This window comes from Lynx rufus, unplaced genomic scaffold, assembly GCF_022079265.1.
Source record: "Lynx rufus isolate CCGP_SWC_20201006 ecotype Redwood Valley unplaced genomic scaffold, mLynRuf1.p SCAF_4, whole genome shotgun sequence".
NCBI lineage: Eukaryota > Metazoa > Chordata > Mammalia > Carnivora > Felidae > Lynx > Lynx rufus.
In genome coordinates, this window is record NW_025814856.1 from 110163714 (window position 1) to 110183604 (window position 19891).

Below are 19891 nucleotides of genomic sequence, written 5' to 3' on the forward strand. Positions count from 1 at the left end.
GTTATGCTATTTATCAGTTAATTAACAGGTAGGAAAAGTGTTATATTAACCAGTTACCATGGTTTCCAGTGAAAGCATTGTGTTTAGATAACTTACGGACATATTTGAGCATCAGAAATAGACCTGTTTCTCAGTGTCAGTACAAGGGCCAGCATGACTAACTCTGTAGTGTCACACTTCTGATTCACCAACACAGTATAAATTTGAGACCCTAATTATATACTTCCCGCTTCTAGGGAGGTTTGACCTCTCAAATGGAAACTCAAGGAGTAATAGCATATTTTCGTTAGGATTTTGTTAGTTTTTTTGCTAGACTTTCCTCATGTGAAGTACAAATTACACGTAATGTTGTTTCAGATAAAAAAGAACCTTTGGGTGAAATGTCATGTTTCTCCAAACGTTCGTCAGGGTTGTGGCCATTTTCTTGTTGGGGAATTTTGTATTTAACTGGGTGGGCAGATGGGAGTTGCTTTTCAGCCTGCAAAAGAATGATTAATCCTTTCATGCCATCACGATTTCTTTAGATTCCGGAGCTACAAGGGATCATCTTGACCTACTGCGTTATTGCTCACTGTTGAAGTATCTTCGGCCGTGACCTGCTGTCTCCCTCCTTTTACTTTCCTCTTCCTTGGCAAATCTCTTAGGAAAATAAAACTGAAATGAAGGGCTTTGTGCAGACACAAGTTTTTAAGTTGTCTCTTAGTTTCAAAACAAAGCCCTCTGCATGAATTCTTAGCATAGTCTAGATTTTTACCTGTGTACCAGCTTTCATTTTCCACTGCTTCAAATTAATAATTTTCAAATCATCAAAGTCTGTTCTACCACCTGAGTCAACATCCAAATGTGTCGTAGTGCCATTGCAGGAATGGCGTCAGTTGATTTTGAAAGCTGGTTACAAGACAGTAAACAACTTGTGGAATCTTTTCTTCTCATGTTCTCATATTACAAGGAAAGAAAACTTTCTCTCCCAAGTGGAAAGGAGAATTACCTTTTGGTAAATCTGGACCCCGAGGTCGGGGGTGAAGTTTCCCTTGCTTGCCAGTGAGTTCCTCGTGTGCAGTCATGATTACCCCCTCTAACAGCCTCTCATAATCTATTCCTGTGGAGTTCCCATTCTCTTCCTCCCCCTCTACAAAACAAGACCTTAATTTTATATATATATATATATATATTTTTTTTTTTTTTTTTTTTGCATTCAACATTTGCATTTGCATGTTCTGGGCTGCTTAATGTTTTGCTTATGGCATCAAAAGGACTTTTATCTCTTGTTCATGAAAAATAGTGTTCAATTTACGTCTGTCTTTATGGCATCTTATGCTGTGTGACTCTGACTGGTACTGGGAATGCCATTCTTCTCTGGTTCTTGTGCTGTGGTGTTAACCCCTTACAACTCATCCCTTCTACTAGATCAGGATAAACAGTGAGTCTATACAAACCAGGCAGGTGCTGTCTGGTTTTCAAGTAGTTTTTAATTGTATCACAGTCACGCGTTTTAAATAGTCAAAAGAATTCTGCAAGACATATGATAGAGACAGCAAATCTGATCCCCCAGAGAAATGCCTTCTGCTTTTTACGTGCTTCTTTTAATTTTTACATTCATGTAACCAAATACCATCCTTACATGGTTATTTCCTGACTTTCCTGTTTGTACTCTGGAAGATGAAGATTTAGCTCTCTTTCACGTGCAGACCTCTTCTCAATTCTTTCTCTGTGACACAGTTTTAGCTTGGCCACTATTTAGGGTTTATATTATTGGGACTTTATACCTGCTATTCATAGCTCAACTGTTATGCGGTTGGTTTGATCTATCTGAACATCATTTTATCTCTGGAGTTAACGTTTCATAATTTATCTTCCCTTTTTTGATGAGTTTTCTGTGCCTAAACACTAGTCAATACTAACCTTTCCCTTTGTTATGTAAATCTTCCAATACAAAAACTTTAGGAATTCTTATCCTCCATCATGTTAGACTCAGTGAAAAGCTCCCCTGGTCAGTTTGCTCCCTGGGCCTGCAGTACAGCTGTCAACATGAAATGTTTGAAATGTCTTTTCACCAGTGTCCTGGAGAATCCTATTTCCTGGCTCATGTCCTTTTTTCCTCCTTTTTCCTGGGATCTCCTGACTTAAGATCACGAGTTATTCTCCCATTTATGGCCTAGTGTCTGCTTCAGTAGCTCTTTTAAAAAAGATTGTATGAGAAGCATCATTTTTGAGGCCTCAGGTGTCTCAAAATACATTTATCCAGCTTTTGTGCTGAGTTAACAGTTTGGCTGAACACTGAATTGTGGTTTCAGAATCGTTGTCCCTCAGAATTTTGAAGACATTTCATCTGGTTTCTGATATTTCTGTGGAGCAATTTAATGACATTCTGGTTTTTTGGTAGTTTGTATGTGATTTGGGTTTTTACCCCTGAAACTTCCAATAGCTGCCTTATTCCCAGTGTTGAGATTTCTCGATAATGTGTGAGCCTTGTTGTGGGCCCACTTTGAATCCTTGTGCTGGTGTCTAGACAGTTCTTTATTGGGAAACTCATGTCCTTCAACTCTGTAAAACTTTCTTGAAATTTTTAAATCATTTCTTTCCTTTTTGAAAAAAGAATTCTGAGGGCATCCAGCTGCTCGCTTGGTGGAGCGGGTAACTCTTGATCTTGGGGTTGTGAGTTTGAGCCCCGCCTTGGGTGTAGAGATTGCTTTAAAAAAATTCTCATTATGCTCATTATTTAAACATTTGACTTGTCTGCTCTTTTTCTTATTTTTTTGCACTTATTTTCTAGGTCTTTTTTTCTTGACTTTTTAAATCTAGTTTCTAAGAGATATTCTCAGCTTTGTCTTTCAGCTCTTACTGTTGAGTTTTTAACTTATTTTATCATACATTCCATTTCCAAGAACTCTTTTACTCATGAAATGTTTCTTTTCTTTATATAATATATTCTTCTTCCTCTCCTTTCCCTCTTCCCTTCTTAGAGTTGCAGTATCCACTTATCTCCCTAAAGGTATTTATGGTAAGATTTTTGTGAAGTCTCTGTTTCATCTTTTGCCCCTCCCTTTCCACACCCAACTCATTCTCCCTGAAGGGAAGGTAAAGGTGAAGAAGTCCTTTGAATTGAATCTTACTTTTACCTTTAATTTAGCTTTTTTTTTTTTTTTCTGCCTCTTCTGACCTCTTCCAATTTATCATCTTCACTTTTCAACAGTGTATGATCCTTGCTTTGTTTAAGATCAGGTTTGTTTAAGGGGTGCTTGACTGGCTCAAGCAACTCTTGATAACTCTGGATCTGCAGGTCATGAGTTCAAGTACCGCAGTGGGTGTAGAGATTACTAAAAAATAAAAATTAAAAAAAAAAAAAAAAAGCTCTGACTCCAAATGACCTTCCACAAGGAGTCTCTCTAGAGTCTGCTGAGGATAGAAAGCTACATGTATTTTTATTCCCAAATCCTCTGAAGCCCTTTCAGGGCTTCTACAAATTCAAAAATATTGTCATTATAATGCTAGGATATTATTTGTCTCTTCTACATGTTTACTCTGGTTTATGGTGGTTTCCCAGAGGCTACATGATGTGTGATATTACAGTGGGTATGGGACTCCATCTGTCTGCTATTAAGCCAGGTGTTAAAGAGATTCAAGAAAGCCTGGTTCATACTAATTTTTTTTATTTGATAAATATTTTTTTTAATTTTCTGGTTTAATTTCTATAAAGTAAGTATCCATAGGTATAACCTCCTTACACAAAAATGCTCTTTGGAATCCTCAATACTTTTTTTTTTTTTTTTAGTAATTTTATTTTGTAGCTTCTTTTTAATGTTTATTTTTAAGACAGAGACAAACAGAGTGTGATACAGGGAAGGGTCAGAGAGAGAAGGAGACACAGAATTTGAAGCAGGCTCCAGGCTCTGAGCTGTCAGCACAGAGTCCAACATGGGGCTCAAACCTATGAACAGAGATCATGACCTGAGCCGAAGTTGAACACTTAACCGACTGAGCCACCCAGGCGCCCCTGAATCCTCAGTACTTTTTGTAAAGGGTGGCAAAGGGTCATGAGACCAAAAAGACTGAGAGCGTCTGCTCTGAAGCTATAAATATACATATCTAGCTCATGATATATATTAAATATTTTAAGTGCCCTGGAATAACTTACCTTGTAAAAAGAGACGTCCCTCCAAGAAATAACAAGTGTTAATGTAGTAGTGGAGAAAAGGAAATCCTCATGAAATGTTGGTGGGAATATAAAGTGGCACAGTCACTATGGAAAACAGGTTGGGAGTTCCTCAAAAAATTTAGAACTGAAGAAAACTGAACTAAAAAAATTTTATCTGAAGAAAATGAAAACAGTAATTCAAAAAGATATATGCGCCCCCCCCCCATGTTCATTGCAGTATTATTTGCAATAGTCAAGATCTGGAAGCACCCTAAGTGTTTATTGATGGATGAATGGATTAACCAATGTGGTATATACATATGTAATAGAATATTATTGAGCCATAAAGAGAGGGAAATCTTGCCATTGGAAACAACATGGATATACCTGACAGCATTATGATAAATGAAACAAGTCAGAAAAAGACAAATACCATATGATCTTACTTAGGTGTGGAGTCTTTCAAAACAAAACAAAAAACCCCAAACTGGTAGAAAACAGATTGGTGGTTGCCGGAGGCAGAGAGGGAGGGGTGGGCACAATGAGTGAAGGTAGTCAAAAGGAACAAACTTCCAGTTATAAAATAAATAAGTCCCAGGGATGTAATGTACAGTAGTTAATGATACAGTACGGTATAAGAGAAAGTTGTTAGGAGAGTAGATCTTACAAGTTCTCATTGTAAGAAAAAAAAATCTAGCAATGCATGGTGGTGGATATTAACTAGACTTATTGTGGTAATCATTTTGCAAAATATATAAAATTGAATCATTATGTTGTATATCTGAAAGTAGTATGTCAATTATAGAATTGATATATTGATGATTGAAACTTATGTTATATGTTAATAAAAATAATTTAAAAAAGATATGTCCCTCTTTATTTCCTCCCTCCTAACCTTTGTTTATTTATATATTCTCCTTTATTCTTAGGCAGTTGTCCCTGGATCATTTTCTTTATCTCAGATGAAACAAAATTTTAAGTTTTGATTGTTCTACTTTATTTTTTTTCAGATGGTTAGGATTAGTAGATTGCATTGGCCTATTCTCTGAATGACATAAATGAGCAGTTATTAATTCTATTATGTATTAGATAGAATTAATGTATTTTTTGGCACCTCTAAATAGAAAGTAAATTACTTGATTTAATAAATGTTTAAACAAGGGGTTGAGAACATTGAAATCTAGTAGAAGAACTTAGTTGTCTTCAAACTTTTAAATAATTACACTGTCAAATAAAGAACAATGAACCAAAGAAATGCATAGTTGCTTTTGGGATAGAATGTGTTTAAAAAAAAAAAAAAAGAATAATTTGTAACATTTATTTTAGATGAAAAAGAGAAATTCGAACCCACGGTCTTCAGGGATACACTTGTCCAGGGGCTTAATGAAGCTGGTGATGACCTTGAAGCTGTAGCCAAGTTTCTGGATTCCACAGGCTCAAGATTAGATTATCGCCGCTATGCAGACACACTCTTTGATATCCTGGTGGCTGGCAGTATGCTTGGTAAGCCATGCATTATAGCTTCTTCTTTAGCACTTTAAATTCCATTGAAATAGTTTCTTACAAGATAAAATCTTTATAAGTTTACATTTATGAGAGTTGGTAAAAAAAAATGCAAATGGGAGTGTCTCTGATTTTTACCTTGTTTACCATTTGGGATGGTAATGTGGCTGTAGAAACAGTTATTTTTTAAGAGAGGCACAGAAATGATGGTTTTTGTTAATGTTACAACACGGCTACTTTGCTTTATAGCTAAAGGACAGCTTCCCCATGTGTCCCTAATTCAAAATGTTTCTGGAACAAAGTCTGCTTTTGTATGTCACCAGTTTCTTCCAGTATATTTAATTAACCCCCAAATGCCCTAGCACCCTTTCCCTTAAAGCCCACCCTTTTTCCATGCGGTGAATTGTAACCCTCCGTTTTTCATTAAATTCTGATTAATCCAAAAAAATGTCAGAAATATAGTTTAAATCTGGTTTTTAAAAATATGTACTTGTGAGTATATAGCTAAAAGGATTAAAGGTAGAAGTTTGAAAATTATTAAAGTTAGTTTCTTTTTCTTTTTTTTTTCTTTTTTTTTTTAATATGAAATTTATTGTCAAATTGGTTTCCATGCAACACCCAGTGCTCATCCCAAAAGGTGCCCTCCTCAGTAGGCATCACCCGCCCTCCCCGCCCTCCCACCCCCCATCAACCCTCAGTTTGTTCTCAGTTTCTAAGAGTCTCTAGTGTTTTGGCTCCCTCCCTCTCTAACCTTTTTTTTTTCTTTTCTTTTCTTTCCTTCCCCTCCCCCATGGTCTTCTGCTAAGTTTCTCAGGATCCACATAAGAGTGAAAACATACGGTATCTGTCTTTCTCTGTGTGGCTTATTTCACTTAGCATCACACTCTCCAGTTCCATCCACATTGCTACAAAAGTTAAAGTTAGTTTAAAAGCAAAATAAAAATAATAGAGCAGAGGCATCAAGGTAGAAGGCTTTTCTAAGTGACATGGTATATTGATCTAAATGTTGATTAGGTATCATAATGACCCATTGTTCCTCTCATGTTTATTCTTAGAACTTAGTTTGTGTAATCAGTTTGTGTGGTAACCATAAATCACTAGAAGTGGTCCAATCCTCTAGGCCAGTGATTTGCAACTACTGAGGGGACATTTGCAAATGTGTGAAAGTGTTTGGGTTGCTATAAAGACTTGGTAGTGGAGGCATGCATGCCACCTACTTTGCAAGGGGAACTCAGTACAATGAAAATTTGCCCTACCCAGTGCGCTATCAGTGCCTTTCATTGAGAAACACTGTGTAAGCCAGCCTACTTTAGGACAAAGTGTGTACTTTCATCCATTTTGAGGTATAGCCACATTTTAATTCCTCCTTCTGAGAAATCTTTCCATTTTGGTACGCGGGCTCTAATTACTACCAGGCTCCTTTTGATCTGTATTGCTGCTTTATTTTTTTGTTGTTACTATTTGTAAAGATCTCACATCATCACTGTGGATCATTCAAATCCAAGCATAAGAACTGTATGTAACCCCTAAAACAAAATTTTTTTAAAGAACTATATGTATTGTGTTCAAGTGCCATTACCTAGAGACAACTGTTATTAATATTTTGGCTAATTCCATTCTAGAAATCTCTTTACCTACATATGCTAATTTTTGAGAATGGGATGATATTATACAAATAAGATACTCTGTATGACTGTTTTGTATTTATTCAACAATATGTTGTTGCCTTTCATACCTATGAGTGTTACCTTGAATGATTTCCAAAAGAACCAAAATCATACTGATTTTGAATCATATTTAATTTGTTCCTAGTTTCATTGTAAGCACAATATATAATCAGTATCTGTATACACATAGCTTTGTACCTTTATCTAATTATGTCTTTATATATTTAGCAAGGGATAAATGAATTGAAGAATAGAGATATCTATGTCTATCTTTGTCTACCTGTCTATCAGAGAGGCACCAGCCCTCAAAAAGAAGATTCTAATTAACATTGTATCGAAAATGGTGTTCTGTTTATCTACACCTTTAGCAACATTAGGTACTCTTATGCTTTTCAGTTTTTTAGGTGTTTGCCAATTAGGTAAGTGATATTGACATTCAAAATTTTTAAATTAATAGTGAAGTTGAATATTTTCTGATGCAATGATTGGCTTTTGTATTTCATGAATTACGATATACTTTCATTGGTGCACTGCTAAATTCTATGCAAGACTTCAATGAGTTTTGGTACTTGCCAAAGTCACATGTGACTGTATAAGTCAATCCTATAGACCTTTTTCAGTTCTTCGTGCCCTCCTGGCAGTACTGCTGACCCTCCTGTCATTCTTGAAATGTTTACTTTCTTCCCCTACATGAGACCATGTGTTTCTCTGAATGCCTCTTACCTGACTCTTGGGTTTCCATATTACTGCCCCCATATATCTGTTAAATTATCTGTATACTTTGCTTTGATGATCTCAAAGCGTCATTGACCATCTATATAAGGATGATCAGCAAATTTATATCTGTAGCTCAGATTTCATTCCTTCACTCTACCTCCATACATCTAAGAAGGTAAGGCCAAAGGTATGGTAAGACTTAGGAGCACAGCCAGTAAAACCCCCAGGTACCTACCGAGGCCAGACCTTTGATATAATGAATAAACCCAGCCAGGCACATTCTTTTTATATAAATATTTTCTTTACTTATTGAGTATGGGAATTTTCTTAACACCTACCCCAAAATTTACCTTCTTCCATTGTTCTTAAAACAATAGTCATCTTGGTTTTTCAGTTGTGTTTTTTGAAGAGTAGATACAAGAAATATTTTTCTTTTCTTTTAACTTACATTTTGAGGAAAATAGCAGGCTCACCAAAATTTTAGAAAGGGCAATTAATTCTTTGTCCCAATATCAGAGGGAAAAAATTTTAATGCAAGCTGTAGCAATATTATTCATGTATAACATGTTTTGTATAAGAATACAATTTTTAAAACTTACCTCTAAAAGAAAAGACTATAGATTTAATTTCAATTATATAACTAACTTCTGTCAGATAGGAGTCATTAGCCTGGAGTTTTTAGAAGATTATCATCTTAATAAAATTTTGTTCCAGGTGGTTGTTTTCATTACAGAGGGCTAATTAAATCTTATGCATAAATTAATTGCATGAAAATAGATTCCTGAAGGAGCTCACTTTTCTAAAAAGTAATTTGCTTATGAAATGGTATGCTGGAATCTGAAAAAGTTTGGCTAGGTGTAGCACTTTTCATCCAAAGATCTGAAATCACGAGTTAAATAAAGGCAGTTACATAAATGCATAAAGGAAGTAGCTGGTACAAGTGTATATTCTCCAAATATGTGTTGAGTATATGGAAGACATTAGTCTAACTTGGCTTATTCAAACCTTCTAGAATCCTACCCTAATTAAAATGAAGTACAATCAGAGAACAAAAATACCTAGTATGGATTCTGTTCTTCTCATCAGCCAGTGTTTCTAATGGCCATGATTGAAACTTACAGGAGGAGCCTTTGAATATAGAAAGTTGAGTCATAGGAAAAAAATGCATTCTTTTATGCTAGTCCATTTATTCCATGATATTGTATAGGCCAAGGGGGAAAAAGATGATAGAGAATAAAATACACTTTCCTAGCCAACACAGCTGCCTGATGACCAAATGCAAATAGCGAGCGGTTGAAGTGTATACTGTTCAACCCTGCATGGATAATTGGGCTACTGGAGGAGGGAACAGTTTTAATACCTACTCAAGTAGAAACCAACAAGGTCTAAGGGAGCCTGAGTAGCTCAGTCAGGTAAGCATCCGACTCCGGCTCAGGTCATGATCTTGCGGTTCATGGGTTCGAACCCCATGTTGGGCTCTGTGCTGACAGCTCAGAGCCTGGAGCCCACTTTGGATTCTGTGTCTCTGTCTCTCCCGCACTTGCTCTCTCTCTCTCTCTCTCTCTCTCTCTCTCTCAAAAATAAACAGACATTAAAAAAAAAGTTAAGAAACTAACAAGGTCTACAAGAGCCAGGTTCTGGCCGGTCTCAGTGTTGGTGAAGTGGAGTCTGGCAAAATATTATCAAACCTAAAAAGTGAACCATGTCCTGATGTCAGAAACACCAGGAACTACATTGAGAATAAATGAGTCCAGACTTAGAATGTTAGGAGCCTGGTGAAGTCAAGGATCTAGAACAATAATCTCACACACTATGGTAGTAGTGTGAAATGGAACAACCAGTTTGCATTAGATTAGAAACATAAACATAACAACATATGTATCTACATGTACACCTCATCCTATCAATTTTTATGTGATTTTTAGATTTTACCCACTTTTACTGTTTTCCTTGAGGTGCAGGAATTCATCTGCTCTGTAAATGTTCCTCTCATTTCAGTATTGTCTTAACTGTAATTACCTTTGTCTTTTCAGCCCCTGGAGGAACACGCATAGATGACGGAGACAAGACCAAGATGACCAACCACTGTGTGTTTTCAGCAAATGAAGATCATGAAACCATCCGAAATTATGCTCAGGTAAAGCCCATCACTGAGAGATTGTTGTGTGAGGAGGGAGACATCTGAACAGGATTTAGGGAAACCTTAGGTTCAGAAATTCTATAGGCCACTTTTTTGGTAGAAATGTTAGAAAACTCTTGCACATATGAAAAGATACTCAATTGCATTCTTAGTAAGCAGTGGATATTAAAACTTAGCTAAGGTAGATTTATTTTATATATATATATATATATATATATTTTTTTTTTTTTTTTTTTTCTTTTTTGCCTCTCATCTGTACAGAACACAAGGAATCAGAGGCTCACATAAATTCTGGTGAGAGTATAAATTGGTCCAAACTTCAGGGAGAGCACTTTGGCACTATCTTTCCAAACTAAAACTGCACATTCCCTTTGACCTAGCAACTCCACGTCTAGGACTTCACTCTCAGATGTGCTTGCATGTGTGTAGAATGACGCATACACATACGATGGGAGTTATCAGTGATGCTTGTAATAGTATCAAAGGTTGGAAACAGCATAGAAGTCTATCAGTAGAGTACTCATTAAAATTTTCTAATTCATATTAGATATGAATGTAGCTATTCATAGCTATATTAGCTATATTAGATTATCATGTAGCTATTAACAAGAAAGAGACAAGAAGATATTTGTAATTTGTAATATCTATGAGGGATTCATATCAGGATTAAATAAAAAAAAAATGCGAGTCACTAGAGAAGAAGACAAGCTGCCTATTAGGAAGAGACGTAGGCATTTCAAAGAAGAGGAAACACAAGGCTCCCCCAAATCAGATGAAGACATAATCAAACCTACTAGTAATTCGGGAAATGGAAGTAAAATCATGATATTGTTTTGCATTTATTAGATCGGTAAAAAAATAAAATTAGAAGTCTTTACGCCCTAATGAAGGTCTGGACGTTGCAGGACTGTAGAATGGAGCAACCTAGTAAACGTTAACACTATAGAGCTGAACGTACATGCATCATGAGTAGCTGGTTCCTGTTCTATCACGGACCTGTGTTAACAGCCAGTTGCTCTCAGCTAGACTACAAGGGCAAGTACTAGGACTCGAGTGATGGTGTAAACTGGAAATCAAATTTATTGGATCTCAATACCATTTATTCTTTTTCCTTATTGCATACTACTTCCCTGCCTGGGCTACTATTTCCTCATAAAGGGCAGCACTGTAATCTTTACTCTTGTACCCCATCTTGATCACATTAGGGGATAATCTAAACTAAAAGTTTTAGATGACAGTGTATTGTGTGTATAGAAGAAAAAGGAATTAGGGGCACCTAAGTGGCTTAGTCAATTAAGCATCTGACTTTGGCTCAGGTCATGATCTCGCCTTTCATGAGTTCGAGCCCCCACGTTGGGCTCTGTGCTAACAGCTCAGAGCCTGGAGCCTGCTTCAAATTCTGTGTCTCCCTGTCTCTCAGTCCTTCCCCCACTCACACACTCTCCCTCTCAACAATAAATAAACATTAAAAAAAAGAGAGAGAAAGGAATTAGATTCAGAAATCGTTTTCAATTATAAAAATAATCAATATTTATGAAAATCTCTATTTAAATAAGAACACTTATTATTCTATTCAGGCTACCTTGACAAAATACCATAGACTGGGATTTCTATAAAACAATAGAATTTCATTATTCACAGTTCAGAAGGCTGGGAAGTGTACATTTAAGGTGCCAGCTAATTTGGTTCCTGGAATAGTCTCTCTTATGGCTCTTATAAGGCCATCAGTTCTATCAGGTTAGGGCCCTACCCTTATGACCTCATTTAACCACCTCCTAAAGTCTCTACTTGCACATATAGTCACATTGGAAGTTAAGTCTTCAACATATGAATTTAGTGGGAATACAAACGTTCATTTCACTTAAATAAACAGCCTAGAATTCCACTGACACACTTACAAACCCTGTTTGTGAGTTCTAACTAGATGGGGTGGGGGGGAAGCAGTAATCCTTTATTACTATGAAGTTATACCAAGTTTTGCTTGTCTTCTAAAGACGTCTTTGTGTCCTCCCAGAGTACAATGTGTCTGAGGTCTTCTCTCTCCATCGTATCCATGGTCTCTGTGATTATATGTCACCCCCTTCATTTCCTATTGCCTTTCTCTGCATCTCGCAGGTTTAACATTATTGTGTTTTTATCAGCGTTATTTTTGGTTTCTCACATGTTATACTTTTGGTTGAATTTCTTTTATTGTTATGTACACATTGATCACATTTCCCCCCTTGTTATAACTCCTTTGAAATGCTTACAGTTCTTTTACAGTTATCTTTTTACTATAGGGCCATGTTGTGATTATGGTGACTTTCTACACCTCCTATTGTCTTTTGAACTTGTTTACATAATATTGAATGGTTCTGTTTTATGTTTAGGTCTTCAATAAACTCATCAGGAGATATAAATATTTGGAAAAAGCATTTGAGGATGAAATGAAGAAGGTAAAAATTCAAATGTAATGCCTTACCTGTTTAAAGTAATGAAAGGGAGGGGGATGAAAATAGTTCATTTACACCGATAGTGCAGAAGTGCCAGGGACATAGTAAGTTTTTTAAAAATGTTTGTTGAATGAATGAGTACAACAGGTCCTTAGCTAATTGCTATAGGGGAACATACACGATTAGCCTAGATTTTGTTCATTCATCTTTATGTAAGACCACATACTTTGCTCTATAGGAGTGGTTTTATAAGCATCTGATCCTTGACCTTGCAGAGCTTAAAAATAAAAACTAGAGTTTCCAAATATGCAAGAAAAATAAATATATCAAGGGGGAAATCTAGATGTGGTGATTTAAGCAATTAAAGCATGTGAAGGAGTATATGACACAACAGCTAATACCCAGTAAAATTCTTTAATTTTCACAAATACAGTCTGGCAAAGAGGATAAAAGCACATCTTTGGAGATAATCTGTGGGTGTAAGTCTCAGTGGTGTTTCTCGCTGTAAAAAGCTGCAGTAAGATGCCATACCTTAGGATTGCTGTAGGAATCAATGAGATCACATATAAGGTACTTAATAGAGTAAGTGGCCTCTAGTAAGTAGCAAAATAAATAGTAGCACCTCATTAAAGAAGACCTCCTTTCTGTCATTGCAACATGTTCCCTCTTGAAATTTGTAACTCTTGTGTGTGTGTGTATGTAGCACTCACTACATTAACTTGTTACAGATTTGCGTGTTGCTTGATCATTATTTCCAATTTTAGATAATCTGCTAAATTATAAACCAAGGGAATAAAGGAACCATAGCATCTACTTTACTACTTATTCGCTTCCCCATGTTCAATGCAGATCCATACATCATGAACATTTGACAGTAAAATCCCTTTGTAAGACAATTTGCATTCTCTGTGACTCCATTTTCCCATTTCTTAAGAATAGTTCAGCATGGATACATAAAACTGTATGTATAAAGATGTTTATCACAGTTTGGAGAAACAAGCTAAGTGTGCATTAATGGGAGACTGATTAATTAAATTCTGGTCTGTCCCTACCATGGAATACTGTACAGTCATGTAAACAATGGAGGGTAACCACATGAATTGATTGGGGAAAATGTCCATGATAAATTGTTACGTGAAATAGGTGCGGAGCAGCCATTTGGTAGTTTAACTTCAGGCAAATTACTTCATTTCTATCTGCCTCAGTTTACTTTTCTGTAAAGTGAAGATCAAGGCTGGTGTAGACTTCAATACACAGAAAGTATTCAGAAAAATAGCTGGTACCCTTGGCAAGTTTCAGCTGTCATCAATGAATAATTCAGTAAAAACAATACATGTTCACACATATAGTTATTTATATGATATATAGAGGTATATAAGTACATTTAAAAATCTGGAAGGACACATCAAATAGTTATTAATGAACACAATAACAGTTATTAATTCTAAGGAAGCGGGATTAGAGAGGAAATCACATTTTTATATTATTCTGTAGTGATAGATATTATTGTACTAGCATGTATTACTTTTATAAATATGAAAAAAAATTTAAATGGAAAAAAATGTCCATTACATTGCTAGGTGTCTAGAAAATAACAAGCACCTGATTAAACAGAGGAATGGATATAATAGGGAGGGAGAATGTAAAGCCTTTAAATGACATTTTACCACTTTTGTCTAATACCACTTATGCTTTTCTTAGCTCATTTGTAACTTGAAAATTTCCTTACTATTTTATTCATGTGATGTATATGTATGCTTCAAGAATGATTTATTTTTCATAGTATATCCATTTTAAAAGGAATATTGTGAAGTACAGGCAGCATCAGATTTTAATGTTGATTAATACAATTGATCAATGAGAATATGAATTTAAGAAAAAGATGTAACTTTTGTACTATTTTAATGAATGAGAGTATATTGATGGGCTTAAAAAGTAGTGTTTAATATTTTATTTTGGGAGCCATTTTTCATTGTTCACTTGAATCTGAATCATCTTTTCAATCAGAGGGAAAGGCCAGATTGATACAAAGTGTCTATGATTTTGTCAGTTCTTTTACTGTGTCCCATTCCTGGTATTCCCTGGAGCTTTACACACTGATACTCTCATTCCCTCCATGTTTTTTTATGAACTTTGAAGGTGGCTTTGTTTTTAATTCACTGACACTTTAATAGGCATAACCTGGGAGTGAAATGGACTAGTTTGATTCCAGTTCTGCCACTTACTCATTACTCATAATACAAATATTTAGACTCACATAACTTCTCTGTAATGTAATAATCCTTTAACTGTCAAGGATAGTAAGTTAATATTGCCCTACCCACTGTACAGAGTTAATGGCATTTCATTGGTGCAAAGTAATGAGAAAGTGAGCAAGGCCCCAGTAGTGATATTGAGCCCCGGGGATCTCAGTAACATGCCTAAGAACTGATGAACTAGAGAAAATAGCCTGGAATAGAGTCAGATCAATGCGGGGGGGAGGGGGGGGTAGCCTTAAGAAAGAGGAGGGTACTCCACATGACTGAGAACTCATAGAATGAAAAATGGGAAACTGGGTATAATCACCTTTGCTTTGGTTCTCCTTTAACCATCCTGAGGTTGCTACTTTCTCAATTGCCCCCTCTGAAATTGCTCTTTCCAACTCACATCAGAGGGCTTTTCTTTCTTAAGAGGCTTTGTCATATCCTCCATTACCTCATCACCAGGGCTGCTAAGACTGCATGCTCTAAGAAATACCGAGTTTGAATCTTGTTATTTTAGAAAGAGCAGCAGAAACTTAGAAAACCCCTTTCTCACGCAAGTCTTGTTTTAAAGAATATTATATGCTCTGAACTCAGAAAAATATATGCTGATGTCAAAGCTTAGTGACTTTCCCTGTTTTTTGTGTGTGGTACGATGTAACAAACCCCAAGAAAATGGGTAGCTATAGTATGGGGACAAGGGCACCCCCAACACTGAAAAATACGAAGGACAATAATATATTTCAGTAAATGTTCTGCTCATTATGTAAAACGTACCCTTTCTTCTGTACAAAGTCCAATGTAAATTTTTTATGTAACCTATTCACACCATTCTCCATATGTCTCTTTTGTTCCCATGGATGTTATCTATAGCTACGCGTAAGTGAACTTGGAAGCAAGGAACTGTGCCTGAGAAAGTCACTTTCCTTAGCATCCAGTTTATAAGTGAGCACGCGCATGTGTTTCTGATGGGTAATACTTACGCTGTGCGTACGACCGACTCGTCTGCCATTCAGCCATGCATGTACCTTGTCTGTTATTTTCCTACCTTAGTCCTTTGCTTTATAGACCTGGTTTCTTTTGTTTGACCCACAGCTTCTCCTCTTCCTTAAAGCCTTTTCCGAAACAGAGCAGACAAAGTTGGCAATGCTGTCGGGGATCCTGCTGGGCAACGGCACCCTTCCCGCCACCATCCTCACCAGTCTGTTCACCGACAGCTTAGTCAAAGAAGGTAATGACGCTTGCGTTTTCTTACCTGTCATGTGTAAAAAGACAAGTAAAGCCACAGATGATTAGAAAAGTCCCGGCAACTCCTCTTAGTGTTCTCTCCTACCCACCCATCATCCATATGAGCGAATGTGTGTATGTCTTTAAACAATAAGAATTGTACATGTTTACTGGAGGAAACTGGAAGAAAAAATATGCACACTTGTACAAAGACAAAAACTATTAATGAACTGAATTTCAGGGTGTAAGGCTTAATGCCTGGATCAAATACCCTGAAGTGGATGTCGTCCAAACTGTTTCAATGTAGTTGCCACTGGCATATTTTGTTGGGAGAATGCTTCATTGTACTTTGTGGGGCATTTAAACTGCCAGGCTCTAGCACCCACCTCTATTTAGTGTAATGAAAAAAGGCCCCTTCATGTTCCCAAATGCCCCCCCACCAGACTGTTATTTCGCTGGTTAGGACCGTTCTTCTAAACCGTTACCTCTCAAAGTCTTGTGTTCGATGTTCATTTTGATCCCATTTTTAAGATATTCATTATCTCAGTTTTAGAAAGAAGTCCAGATGGTGGCATCGAAGTCTCGCTTTAATTTTAAGGCAGTAAGAGTTTGATAGGCATATATACAATCACTTGGTTATGGAATAAAACAAAAGTGGGCTCTTGGAGGAGGATAATGATATTCGAGTTATAATGCAACACAAAACAAAGAGTTATTTTTTCCTTAAAAATAAAAGAGCTTTTGTGAACACATCTGTTTCTTCTTAGAACTTAGTTTCTCTCCTACAAATGTTGAAGTCCCAGCCTCGTTCATGCCTGCAGTGAAATGGATTGTAGTTTTCTTGTAGCTGAGAAAAGAATAGTAAATTGAGAGTCGAGTGATCTTAGAGATTTTCTATAGTTTTGGGCTTAATATAGCTCAGATTTATGACAGTTCAGATTCTGTAATTGTCATTAGTGTGTTGTTCATATTGTGACATTTTAAAGTGTTTTCCTGAAGAGAATTTGATACTCCACATCTTATTTATGATGTGAGCCATTTTACCCTCAGAAAAACACAAGATAAAATGTAAACAGTAAATGTTAATTATGTTAGATTTCCCTAGCCTTCATAACAGAAAATAATTGTCTTTCTGGTTGTATTAAAATCCTAAGTGATTTCTACAAATTCCTCAAATAATTTGATGGACAATGATGAAGCAAATATAAAATATTAATGGTTATAAAATTTAGATAGTGGGTGTAAGTAACTAACAGTGTTTACAGTTCGAAACACCTGTTTTATTGTCCTAGCCATAGTGGGTTTTTGGGGGTTTTTTTGTGGGGGGTGTGGGGTGTGTGTGTGTGTGTGTTTGTTTTGTGTGTGTGTGTGGTTTTTTTTGTTTTGTTTTTTTTTACTCATTCCTCTGCTCATTCGAGTGAAGAAATTAGGGCAAAGTTTGTGTTTGTATAAATGATATATTGATTGAATGCTCTTACTTGCAACTAACTAGAAGATGGAACTCAAATTGCTGTATAAGAAATTTTGTTCCATATAAGAACCTTTATTTCTTATGTCCAAAACAATAATATTCACGTCTTGGATATTTTCTCCTGTTATTTCTCACTACCAATCATAGCATTATCAACTTTATTCCAAGTATGGTTTCCCTGGTCATTATACGATGTCTGCTGGTACAGTTATGGGACATCCTTTCTTGTTTAGATTCAGTGGGAGAGTACTTCTCAACATAGAATAATTTATCATGCCTTCAGCTGATTGGCCACCATAGGCCACATGACTAGTTTTGGCCCAGTGGCAGTTGCCAGGGAGGCGCCCTGGGCAGATGGGCTTAAAGCGAGGACTCTCGACTAATCATTGCAGAAGGAAATGGTACCAGGGCTTAGACTTGAAGTCACCTGGCCTATGCAAAATGGAAATTCTCTTAGGAAAAAAAGGGGGTGTGAAGGATTTAGGCTGCAACAGTGAAGACTTCGGAAAAAATCAGTTTAATATTTCAGCTGCATTTTAACTTGGAAATTTAATAAATGTAACATTAACTTGGAAATTTGTAGTGTTCACAGAGGAACTGTCTTCTAGCTATCTAATTACTTATATTTGGAAATAAATCCTAATGTCAATATGGATATGTAATTGAGTGGTTTTCTGATTAACATTAGCTCTTTTAGTAATCTCTTTTAAAATATCCAGAAAAGACTTCAGTTTGAAACAGCATCAGTATTTTTATAGCTTGACTCATGAGGTTTTTTTTTTTAATTTTTTTTTTTTAACATTTATTCATTTTTGAGAGTGAGAGAGACAGAGCATGAGCAGAGGAGGGTCAGAGAGAGAGGAAGACACAGAATCAGAAGCAGGCTCCAGGCTCTGAGCTGTCAGCCCAGAGCCCAACGCAGGGCTTGAACTCACGGACTGTGAGATCATGACCTGAGCTGAAGTCGGATGCCCAACCAACTGAGCTACCCAGGCACCCCATCATGAGGTTTTTTTTTTTTTTTTTAATGCTTTTTACAAGAAATAAACTTACAAAGTAAATATTGCCTGTTCATCTATAGCTTTATTTATATCTTTCACTATTAATGCATTTTGCCTAGTATCATTTATCAGCACGTTAATTAATGTGCTGCCATTTCATTTTTATGTCTCAAGATTTAGTTGTTATATACCTCAGGATCACTGTTACAGACATGAAATACTGGTGAACCACAGGTGAAAGAGAAGCAAAAACAAAACAAACAAACTAGAAAATATTGGGTTTTCAATCTGTTTTGAACCAAGGTAAAAATAAAGACACAGTTACTCCAGGTTGGAATTAGGGAGTCTCACTTTGAAAAATGTTTTAACTGTTTTTCCTTTTCTTTTGAGTAATGGAAACAGAACTGTGCCTAAAGAGCTATCCATTTTTCCTCTGTACCAAATCACGTCTTTGAGCAGCAGACTCCGTTCAGGAAACCTAGTGAGCAGCTTGGCCCTGTCTGTCAATTACCGGTGTTTTTGCTTATTAAAAGAATTCAACTCTCACTGTTTCTTTTTCTGTTTCTTTAAACAGGCATTGCAGCCTCATTTGCGGTCAAGCTTTTTAAAGCATGGATGGCAGAAAAAGATGCCAACTCTGTTACCTCTTCTTTGAGAAAAGCCAACTTAGATAAGAGGCTGCTTGTAAGTGTTGTCTGGATAAGGGGTTGATGTTTCTGTCGTGGCTTTGGCAATGCATGACTGAAATGCTTGGGTCTGTGTTAAATCAGAGCATGGTCCCTTTTATTTCTGTATTACTGGCAGAGGGAAATTAATTCCATTTTAACATTTATCATATAAATGAATGGAATCAGAAAATTAAAGAGTCATAAGGGACTATTGTGATTTTCGTATCTGGATATTTGTTGAGATTATGTTAACATTGATCAGAATTAACCTTTTTTTTTTTTTTTTGTAACTAGTAAGTATGCAGATTTAACGTTGCAATATGATAAAGTGCCATCAGTCTAATTAAACATTTCTCATGTGTTAGTTTGGAGATGGGTGATACTAATCTCACATACTTATTAATGTGTTAACAGAATAAGAGTTTAAACAGAATTCCTTGTTTATACCAAGACACCATGGAAATGACTTAGCTATTTAAGAAAGCAAACAAATTTGTTATGGTTGATTTGAAGCTCCCACTATCACAGTTGCTTGATTATGTTTTTTATTTCTCTTTCTTTGTGGTTTTCGAAAACAAATGAAGAGAAATATTTTGTTCTTAATATTTCTATCCACTCCCTACAATTTCTTTCTGCTAGAAGTCACACATGTGCAAAAGACAAAGATTTCTCCAAGTGACATTGCTCTTC

The 19891-nt window shown here is 36.2% G+C and overlaps 1 protein-coding gene across 1 annotated transcript in view; it reads left to right on the forward strand.

Annotated features, from left to right (window-relative positions):
* The window catches only part of BZW2 (basic leucine zipper and W2 domains 2), a 63171-nt gene that overhangs the window by 25967 nt on the left and 17313 nt on the right, over positions 1–19891 (forward strand). Inside the window, exons 3-7 of the mRNA XM_047096901.1 lie at positions 5462–5638; positions 10056–10159; positions 12532–12597; positions 15930–16065; positions 19108–19217. Of these exons, the coding sequence (XP_046952857.1) occupies positions 5462–5638; positions 10056–10159; positions 12532–12597; positions 15930–16065; positions 19108–19217 (593 nt within the window). The remainder of the gene's footprint in view (positions 1–5461; positions 5639–10055; positions 10160–12531; positions 12598–15929; positions 16066–19107; positions 19218–19891) is intronic.